Here is an 11,243-nt window from a genome sequence, read left to right as displayed (position 1 = left end):
TTTTCCTTCTGCCTGTAAAACACCTTTTAAATTTTCCTTTAGGGTAGGCATGCTGATTAATTCTTCTAGCTGTTTCTCTAAAAATGTCTTTATATCCTCTTCATTTTTGCAGGGTATTTTCCCTGATTAGAAATTTTTAGGTTGGCAGTCATTTTCTTTCAGAACCATAAAAGGCAGTATTTCACTGTCTTCCATTGTTTCTGCTGAGAAGGAGCTGTCAGTCTAATATTATTGCTCCTTTAATGGTTATATTCCCTCTCCCACCCCAGCAGGTCTAAAATATTATTTTTCTTTGGTCTTCAACAGTTTTACTATGATGTTTCTAGGTGTGGGTTGTTTTTATTTATCCCACTTGGAGTTTGTGGGAGGGATTCTTGAATTTTTGGTGTGATATATTTCATGAGTTTTGGAAAAGTTCTCAGCCATTTATTTAAATATTCCTTTCTTCTACTCTTTTGAGATGCCAACCACACTGCATGTCTGAGCAGGTCAGACATGCTCACTGTACCCTTTAAGTCTCTTACCCTCTATTCTCCATGTTCTGTTTTTTTTACTATATAATTCCGGCTCCCACGCCTCACCCCCAATTTTTCATCTTACTCATTCTCTTTTCAGTTATTTCTAATCTGCTCTTAAACCTGTTCACTGTTCTTCTCATTACAGTACTTTAGTTATAGAATTTCCAATGGGCCTTTTACAGTTTCTAACTCTCTGCTGAAATTCTTGACCATGCGTTTCATTTTTTTGAACACAGTAAGCATAGCTGTTTTAAATTCTGCGACTAATGTATCTGGAGTCCTTTTGAATATTTCTATTGTCTGTGTTTTCCTCTAATGGTTTTAATTCAAGTAATTAATGTTGTCTGATCTTCTCCCATACCTGGGTATTTCTGATTGCAACATTGCAGAAATAATTTGAGGCCTTGGGTTATGTTCACTTCCTCCACAGAATTTGCATTTGCTTCAGTTGGGCACCTGAAGGCATCAGTAATCTGGTTTCACCTTGGACCACATTCAGGTACTGAGGTGGTTTAGAAGTTGAACTGCAGTACCCATGAGGGATAGTCCAATGACAGTAATGGAGGACCAACCCTCCAGCTAAGGACAACTTGGAAATCTGGTAAAAATATTTTAAAAATTTGCCTGAAGGATCCCAGAGCCAACAAGATAGTTAAGTATTACTTGTCCAGCTCTATGCGGCTGCTTTTCCTCTGGGGGATTTTGCTAATGCCAGAGGCTGTGTCTGAGCAGCTGACATTTAGACAGCCTTGTGAAGTTAGATTAGGGGTTGAGTATGACCTGACCAAGGGTCTTGGGGCTACTGGTGAGTCTCCCTTGCTTTGGGTGGGAACTCTGAATAGCTATACCCTAATGAGATTAAACTGTATGCTTTAATATAATTCAAACAAAATAAATATGCATTATTTGCTGTGGATTGTGTACTATAATCTACTTCTCAGTTCTTCATATGCATAGCTAGCTTAGCTCTTCATCACTGAATAGAAACTGACCTCTTTGACTCCAGGAGGTGATGTAGGACACTGGAATAGTTCTGAATTTGGAGTCAGAAGGCGTAAGGATCAGTCCGTAATTAAGTGGCAACTACTGATATTGCAGGGATAGTGCCTAGGAGAGAATTAAGAGACCCAAAGGGTTGACCTTGCAGACTCCAGCCTATGAAGTATCAGCAAGTGCCAAAACTAATTTGTGGCTCTGCAAAAAAGCACAGGGTGACTCAGTTATGCAGAGAGCTCTACCACCCAATGCAAAACCCTGGCTCCCTGGAATCTAAAAGATGAAAAGTTGCTTAAAGTATATTAACAAGTCCAGTGCTCAAAAGTTTCCCCCACTAAATATTTCTCTTGGACATACCTTAGCAAGCTCTTAGGAAGTTGCTGAGTGTTCTGATGCTGGTCCTGTGTCGTTTCCACTTTCCATCGTCTACTTCCCAGCTCCTGTGCTTTCCTTCCAGAGAGAACTGTGTGTGCTGTGTACTTTCTATGCTTCACCTTCAGGGACCTTCTCTTCTTTCCGTTCTCTGTCTTTGTCCTTGAGCTGTGTTGTCTGCACTGCTGAATGGTGGCAGTCCTGCTGCAAGGTTGTTGTTCATAGATTGTATGACACCAGCCTCAACGGGTGACTGTGGGAACTAGAAATCTGAAGCTTTTCTGCAAAGTGCCTTGAACTCTTGATAGGGAAGATGCTACTGAAAGGGACAAATTCTTTTAAAAGTAAATGTTGTGGCAGAAGTCTTTGTTGATAAAATGACACAATGCAGTAACAGTTTCAGATCTGGGGTAAAATCAGATGTTAATTTCCATCTGAACACACGATGATCCTGTGTTGCATCATTACACATTTTTACTTCGTGTAAAAATTTCTAAGCAAACTAATACTCAAAATTAATGCAAGTATAATGAAAGTTTATCATTCAGATTTATTGCCATATAATAAATCTTTCACAAAAATCACACAGAAGCCTCTGGTGACTTTGCAGAGCTGAGGCAGTGATGCATGGGGTGGGGCCTCCCTCCTGAGCGGGAGCCAGGACCGGGAGCATCCCTTGCAGGCCTCCTTGGAGGCTGCTGCCCCAGCTGAGCTTTTAGCCAGTGAGTGCTTCTACTGTGTGATGAATGAGAAAAGGGAAAGAGAGGAGGGCAATCAGGGTTCTGGGGGCACCTCAGTGAGCCTGGAGGCCTGGAGGAGAGGCTGTATGATTCCCCAGTCAGGCCTTCCTTGGGAGTGTGCCCTCTGTCAAGATGACTGGGTTTTTGAGGGGCCTCATTTCCTCACACAAGCACTGACAGTCCTGCAGCCCAGGGACTGTCCTGTGGCACTGCCCAGCCCTCAGACTCAGAGGACAGTTCTGTGGTCCTGCCAGAAGCTCAGCGGTTCCACATGACCCTTAAACATTTAAACAATTTTTTGGTTTAAAGGAAAAGGAAGCCAATCAAAATGCTTTGGAAACAAATTAAAGTTGCAAATTATTTCCCCACATAGGAAATACATATCCTTGCTACCTGAAATGATAATCATCACTCCCTCTGCTGGCTGAGAGCGCTGCTTCTCCTCCTTCAGACTGGCTCTCCCACAAAGCTGACCAAGTATTAGTAGAAGCTGTTGCTAAGCCTCACCTCTAGCCTGTACATGGGCTCTGAAGTGAACACAGGAGTCACAGTCCCCACTCCAGCAGTGACTGGAGGAGGCCTGACAGAACAAGCTCCTCAGGGACAGGAGGCAAGCTGCACTCGCCTCTGGGACCCCACCAGGGATAGGCCCTCCACAAGTCCCTTGGCCTTAGGGAGCCTCTGTTTCATTCCATCCACACGAGGATAGGGAAGCTGCCTGCCCTACCTCGACAGCCTCTAGGAGCGCAGCTTGGCCAAGCCTTCCCGTGTGGAGCCCACACAGTGGTGCACTGAGAGGCTGGCAGTGTTTTGACCTTTTACAGAGCTGGGGGGTGACTGAGAATGGCTCCTCCGAGGCCCTCGGAAGATTTGATGGACTCGAATGACACGGGCCTGCAGCCCTGGGACATGGGACAGGAGAAGCCAGCCCTGACACACATGAGCTGGCAGTGGATTTGAACAGTGTGCTCGGTCTTGTCTGGGCTTTTGTGCTTTCTGTGTTGAAGAGCAAATACTTTCTTTTTGAGAATGAAACTAGGCTCCTTATCTAGACTGTGAAGGGGCCCGTGAGGATACAGAGTGTGACTGGAAAGGAAGGTCCCAACTGGCCCTCAGTGTGGCCCCAGTGGCTGTTTCCCTGCGAGAAGCTCCTTCCTCCAGCTCAGGCACCAACACGCGGATCACACAGGCCCAGAAACAAAGAGCAAAACATGTTTTTCATCCCACGTGGAATACAGTATGAACAAATTACTCTCCTTTTCCTATTAGTGTGGGTGAAGGAAAAAGACTGTTTTCAAATGAAGCTTTTCTTTTTGCCAATGATTAATACAGAGTAGATTAACTTGATTTGTGCTAGACTCCAATTTAATTCCAGCAATAGTTCACAGGCGATATTCACAGAAAAGTTAATCTGGGCTTCATGAGAAGTAGCCATTTTCTTTTTCCTTTTTTTTTTTTTTTTTTCTAGACAGGGTCTCACTTTGTGGCTCAGGCTGGAGTGTAGTGGCACGTTCTTAGCTCACTGCAGCCTTGAACTCCTGGGCTCAGGCAATCCTCCCACCTTAGCCTCCTGAGTAGCTAGGACTACAGGAATGTGCCATCATGCCTGGCTAATTTTTAAGTTTTTTGTAGAGATGGGATCTCACTATGTTGCCCAGGCTGGTCTCAGATTCCTGTGCTCAAGCGATTCTGCTACTTGGCTCTCCAAAGTGCTGGGATTACAAATGTGAGCCACTGTGTCTGGCCCATATTCTTTTTTAAGGAAAGATGCAGAGATGTTAAAGATTAATATCAAATTGTCCAGGCATGGTGTTTATGAAATTACGGGCCCTCTGACAGGCAACCAAACATACACACGACTTCATTTCTTTATTAATTCCTGCCTCATCATCTTTTCTCATTGATGCTCCTTAATGTCAAAGGAATCTCTCTCTCACGCACACACATAAGACCAAAACAAATATCTTGAACGTGCAAAAAAATAGTCTACACTTTTGAATAGTGTGCACTGTGGAATAGTGTACACTGTTGAATAGTGTGCACTGTTGAAGTGTGATGTGCCTAAGGCAACAGGATCTTGGGAAAGCTCTAGATTTTTGGCTTCGAAATAAAACTGCATGTTGAATAGCACGTTTTTACATTTATTATTGTTGTGTATTTCCTCCCCTTTTTGCACTACTATCTATGCTGAGTGATCTATTGCCAACTGGCACCAATTCTCCAAATCAAAGTGTGTGAGGAAAATACACTTGTGCAATCTTCGTTAACAGAAGATACACCAAGTAATCTGTCTGTCTACTTCTGTTACCCAGAAATAAAAGAACTTGAAGGGCTGCTTGGCTGGAGGGGTCCAGGCAGGAGAACATCCTGCCCTCAGTCGGAATCCATGGTGAACAGCTGGATGTCCTGTGGGTTCCAGTACAGGCCGACTGCTGAGTTGTAGACAAGAGACCAGACATAGGGGATAAAAAACTCCTCGGGCTGCTCCTCTTCCACATATTTGAATTTCAATTCTGGAAATTTCTGCAATGAAAATAAGATGATTTTACAATCCCATAGTTCCATGCACAAGCAAAAGTGGCGGGAGTTTGCAGGTGGTGCTGTGGTGTGCGGGGAGCCCACCCATACCTGCCAACTGGTCACAGGGCCTGAGAGCTCTGGGGCTTTAAAATATTTCAGCTATCAAATGGCTCCTGAGAAAATGTGAATTACCGATGGAGAGAGCAAGTAACACAATGGGTCCTGGTTGGCTAATGTCAGTTTGGCTGATAGTTCCCTGCTAGGGACCCCAACAGTGGTTGAGGTATGATGAGAAATATCCCAGCTGAGACATGGACCCTGCCTGGGAGGCAGACAGGGCTCAGGCTGATATTCCCGAGTACAATGCTAGGGACTGGCTTTTGAGGGGCAATGTCCTCAGGGGTCTGTCATTCTGGAGGTGAGGACCTTCCCCTCACAATCCTGAGCCCTGACCTGAAGGGGTAGGCGTGTGCCACCAGTGGAGGGGGGCTACTCTGGAGGAGCGGGGGTCTGGGGTGGCCAGCTCGCTTGGCCATAGCTTGGCCTCAGTCTCTTCCTCCCTGGAGGCAGGAGCAATGGCTTTGACTTTGCGGAGAGGGAACCCGAGGCTGCTCCTCGTGGAGTCTGGGAAAAGGCCTAGGCCTGGCTCTACAAACACCTCGCAGGTGCCCTGGTCTGCGAACTCCAGTCCTCTGTTATGTAAGGAGTCGTGCAGCTCAGCGGCCTAAGGCGGCACTCGAGTTTTAGCACATCACTGGGATTTGGGCTTTTGATTTTCTACTTTTATTCCTGGCCTATTTATTCCGGCCAGGGCAGAGGAAGTGATTCCACTTTCAGCAGCTTGAGTAGTGGCTAGAGTCTACCCAAGGCCCCTGGGCCTCTCCTTTGCCAAGGCATTGCTGGCAGGAGTGGCCGCAGCTTGGTGACCCTTGTCCCAGGTTGGGTGGGGAGAGAGGGGACAGGGTCCTGGGAGGAGGAGTATGGTGGAAGGCTGAGAAAGAGGGGGCTGAAAGAGAGAAAGAGAGGAAACCACACACTTCCCCACATGCATCCATAGCCGCACTTATTATATTATACTGGAAGGCATAGCCCATAGGGCAGAGAGGTTTTTATCTGTTTTGTCAGCTGCTGCATCCCCAAGGATATTAGCCAGGCACTTAATAAACTGATGAATGAATGAATCAATGAAGCAATCAACCATGTATTGAGGGCTAACTATGTCCCAGACACACTGTAGATGCTTTGTATGTATTATCTAATTTAGTCCTTCTTATGGGAGTCCATTCATTTGTTCATTCACTCATTCTTCATTCTACTGACTATCTGCTGGCAGGTGCCAGGCAGGCACTGTGTGAGCCAGGGCCTAGAGATACGGGGGTGCGGCAGCCAAACCTAGCTCCTGTTCTCATGGAAGGTAAATTTTCATGGAGAAGAGTGACAAAAACAGCAGCAGCAGCAACAAAAAACCAACAATAACAGGGCAGCAAGGCAGGGAAGGACAAGGAGCCAGAAGGGAGAAGGTGGCAGCCAGACGAAGGGGAGGTGAGCTCCCCTGGAGGGCCCCGCATGGGGAAGGCCTGGGTGTGAGGCAGGAGGCACAGCATGCTGGAGGCTAAGGAGGGGGTGGGGGAAGAGCACACACCGGGTAGCAGAGGCCATACTTGGGAGCCACACATAAGATCCCGGAAGCCTCTGAAGGGCCTGAAGGCTACGGCATGAGAATGGCACTGTGCAGTGGCTGCTCCCATCACAGCGGGCAGAACTGGAGGGCACGGTGCAGCAGGCAGGGGCAGGAGCCTAGTCCAGGGAAGGGGGAAACAGGCCTGAACTAGGATGATGCTAGCTGGGCAGATTTAAAAGATATTTAGCAAAGGGGAGGAGCAGGTAGAGGAGCTGCATGAGCGCACACACACCCACACCCACATCCCCACATACACACCACTCACATAGACACACACACAGACACACCCAGGCATGCACACACAGATAAAACAGACATGCACACATAGACACACACACCACAGACTCACACACATAACACAAACACAACACACACATCCATACCCACAACACAAACACACACAGACGACATACCCAGACGTGCACACACACATACACACACACCAACACACAACACACACACACACTCAGACACGCACATACAGACAACACACAGACATGCACACACACACACACACCACAGACACAACAAACAGACACGTACACACACAACACACAAAACAGATACCCACACACCTGCAGACACACCCAGACACACACACACGCACACACACAGACATGCACACACAGACACACACCAGACACACAGACACACCCACAGACACACCCACACACAGACACAACACACATAGACACACACACAGTAACAAGAATTTTAAAATAACATTTACAGTGATTAAGACTAAAAGCATCTGGACCAGGTATAGTAGCTCATGCCTGTAATCCCAGCACTTTGAGAGGCCAAGGCAGGAGGATCACTTGAACCCAGGAGTTAAAGACCAGCCTCAGCAATCTAGCAAGACCCTATCTTTACAAAAAATTTAAAAATTAGCCAGATGTGATGGTGCATGTCTGTAGCTACTCGAGAGGCTGAGATGGGAGGATTGCTTGAGCCCAGGAGTTCGAGGCTTCAGTGAGCTAGAATCATGCCAGTCCACTCTAGCCTGGGCCAAAGAGTGATATCCTGTCTCTAAAAATAATTAAACCAAAAAATTAAATTTGAAAAATAAATTTAAGAAAACCAACTAAAAACATCTAAGTGCTGGATCTTCAGAGTTCCAGAATGATCAGAGAGGAGCAGAGTGAAGCAGCAAAGACTTTGTGGCAAGAGTTACATCTTGAAAAAGTGTGTAAGAATTCCTAAAACGGAGGGTGTTCTGGCCATTGATGTAACTTCAACACACAGCCCCCATCTGCTATGGCTTCAGTGATCAGCAGCTCCCCACTTTGTGGCTACCAGACTGTTATATAAATAGACGCCAAGCTCTAGCACTACATAGGCCTAGATCTCCCCACACCCTGCACCCCCACACTGCAGTCCCCTTTCCAAAACTACTCTAGTTCAATGAAACCTGTGCCTTTTCAGACCATCAGTGTTTCCTTCCAGCTCTTTGCCATCATCAGCGCAGGCTGGAAGTCTCAGTGTCTGCTGATGATGTTGTTCATGACTGCAACGGAGGGGACAACTTCTTTAGCTGGGCTCTTTGGGTCAGTCTGGCTGACAAAGTTTGATCAGCTCAGGACGTGGCACCACTTCCAGCACTTGCTGACATGAGCCAGAGTTCAATGAGGCCCCAGCTTTATTTTTCTTTGTTTATTCTTTCCCTCCTCTCAGCTGACACCTAAGTCCCCCAGCTTTCTACTCCCTCCTCGTCCACTCCTGAAGTCCCCTTGCGCCCCACCTGCCCTGCACAGTGCTCTCTGGGTGTTCCCTAACTGCTGGTTGGGGGGTCTCCTAGGGCCTGGAGAGTTTGGGAGCCTCCTCACACACTGTGTTGATTCCAGCCTGACATGGGGTTCTCAGGTATGTGAGTGCTTAGAGGGAAGTCTTTGTCATGGAATCAGGTGTCTTAGAGGTACCAACACGATGATGTTCTTTTCTGTGAAAAATCTGCATTTGTAGCAAGAGGGGGGCAAACAAGTAGCTCCCACCAACCCGCACTCCCCACACATCATGCCGTCTGAAGCTCCCATGGCATCCTGGTCAGTCACCAAATGTCCCGCTGAGGCCAGTGCCAACCCCATGAAGAGAAGGTAAATCGGAGCTCAGAGAGGCTAAGTGCCCGGTACGAGGTCGTGCAGCCTGCTGGAGTGGAGTCAGGTTTAAAGCCTGGGTCTGACTGTGTGCAAAGTTAGTTTGAAAAGTGACATCAGAGTTCTGGCCACCCTAATGCTTCATCCTTAAATCTGATTCTCTTAGGCTCCATGAAACCCTTCTGGGTGTGAGGTGCAGAGCTCAGCACGCTGCTCGTCATTAAAAAAAGAACCACATGAGGGCAATAATCACGAGAGGACTGTGGTGCTATGTGAAGAAGAAATGAAACTCACCCATGATAATGGAGACGAAAATCCTAGTTCTTCTTTTTTTTTTTTTTTTTAAGATGGAGTCTCACTCTGTCACCCAGGCTGGAGTGCAGTGGCGCGATCTCGGCTCACTGCAAGCTCCGCCTCCTGGGTTCACGCCATTCTCCTGCCTCAGCCTCTCCGAGTAGCTGGGACTACAGGCGCCCGCCACCATGCCTGGCTAATTTTTTGTATTTTTAGTAGAGACGGGGTTTCACCGTGGTCTCAATCTCCTGACCTCGTGATCCGCCCGCCTCGGCCTCCCAAAGTGCTGGGATTACAAGCGTGAGCCACCGCGCCCGGCCGCAAATCCTAGTTTTAAGGACGGCCTCAAACTTTAGAAAACCTCACATGGACTCAGAGAGAAGAGAGGGGCTGGGTGGGGGTGCAGAGTCCACCCATGGCTTGTTTTCGTTGGAATAATAACATCTTACATTTCTATGTGGTAATGTTGCTGTTAAAGCGCACTTCTCATTGTTAGAAATAAAAGTGACTCAAAGATGTGAAAGCTTTTCTCCATTCAGTGACTTATGTGGGGGTTTTCCCCATGAAGGCCTTAGGAGAGGCTGTGAGGCAGCTTATGCAAGGCTGCTTTCCGCATCTCTAAGGAGGGTGGAATGGGAAATAAAACCAATAAACTGTAAACTGCTCTCAGAAGAATTCCTTCCAGCTGAATTACAGAAACTTAGGCAAGAGCTGCTACTAAGTTTATGGGCTGGCAATAAGTTTTCCTGCCCTCATGGCTTTGGGGAAACTCTGATGACTATTCCACTAGAAGGAGTAATGAGTCAAAGACTGCCCTTAAATCCTGCAAAAGAGGATCTGGGAAAAATACCTGGCACCCCCATGACTATCCTTCCCATCACCTGGTACAACCAGAGGTGAAAATACCTCAAGTTGATGTTGAAACATAACTCATCTCACCCTCCACAAAGGCGCAGGACATCTCTCAGCAACAGAGATCTTTCCTCTAATCAGAAAGTACACTCTTTGGCTGGTAGTAACTATGGCTTTCAAATGTTGCAAACAAAATCTCAGGAACATCCAGTATATAGCATATGATAGTACACAAAAATAGTATAAAATATTATAAACTTTATCTGTCAAGAGAAGACTTGTAGATTTTATTGTGAAGTTGTTCTTCAAGCTGATCAATCATTATTTAAATAGAAGTTCTCCATAAAAATAATAAATTCTGAGATTATACCTGGCATTTATAGCTAATACAATTGATTATCTATTATACGGCAGGCATATTCAAAGAATTTACATATAGTTACTTATTTCATCTTTGAAACAACTAGAAAAAGCAACTCCAAAGGCAGGCAGATAATTTGAGTTTCAGCCCCATCTTTTCCCATTCATTCACTCAGTAAATACTTACTGAGGGCCTAGTGTATAGTAAGCACAGGACTAAAAATACAGCCACTAGGACACATGGGGTCCCAGCCTTCAAGAGCTAAAAGGCCAGTCCTTATTAGCTGAGTGACCTTGGACTAGACTGACATCCTTGCTCAGATCAGGCTCTTAAGGTTTACTATACTCTGAGGCTTGGAATGTAATCATCCTTCCTACTTCACAGAGTTGTACTGACAATCAGATGAGATAAGCCACGTGAAGGGCTTGGTATAGTACCCACCACAGAGTAAGTACTCAACGAATGTTGGCTATTACTACTGACATTAAAATGACATACAAGTATAAGGGATGCTCTTATAATGTTCTGTAATCAAACCTAAAGACTCGACATACTATGATGTTTACTATGGCCTGGTCATAGCGAAGTCTAGTCTTTAGATGTGATTACAGAGCCCATTTCTCTTACAAGCCCATTTCTCTTATGCACCCAAATGGATACTTCTCACTTGGCAACTGACTCTTAATAATAGAAATAAGCCTCCCTGCATGAAAACCAGGCACAAGTGCTGACAAATGGCTTAAAGGCACTGAACTCATCTTCATCAACATTTTTAAAGAACAAAGCTGTTTCAGTAAAGAGAAGGCAGGTGCTGAA

General features: G+C 46.1%; 1 protein-coding gene across 22 annotated transcripts in view; it reads right to left on the bottom strand.

Moving 5' to 3' along the window:
- Positions 1-4,746: 4,746 nt before the first annotated feature.
- DYM (dymeclin) overlaps positions 4,747-11,243 on the bottom strand; it is a 400,594-nt gene continuing 394,097 nt past the window's right edge. For all 22 annotated transcript variants that reach the window (XM_055299796.2, XM_055232593.2, XM_055232612.2 and 19 more), the window contains one exon: positions 4,747-5,149. In XM_055299796.2, coding sequence (XP_055155771.1) covers positions 5,000-5,149 — 150 coding nt within the window. In that variant the 3' untranslated portion in view covers positions 4,747-4,999. The remainder of the gene's footprint in view (positions 5,150-11,243) is intronic.

Source organism: Symphalangus syndactylus, chromosome 1, assembly GCF_028878055.3.
Source record: "Symphalangus syndactylus isolate Jambi chromosome 1, NHGRI_mSymSyn1-v2.1_pri, whole genome shotgun sequence".
Taxonomy (NCBI): domain Eukaryota; kingdom Metazoa; phylum Chordata; class Mammalia; order Primates; family Hylobatidae; genus Symphalangus; species Symphalangus syndactylus.
Note: the sequence above shows the minus strand (reverse complement) of the source record. Positions and strands in the feature narration are given on the sequence as shown.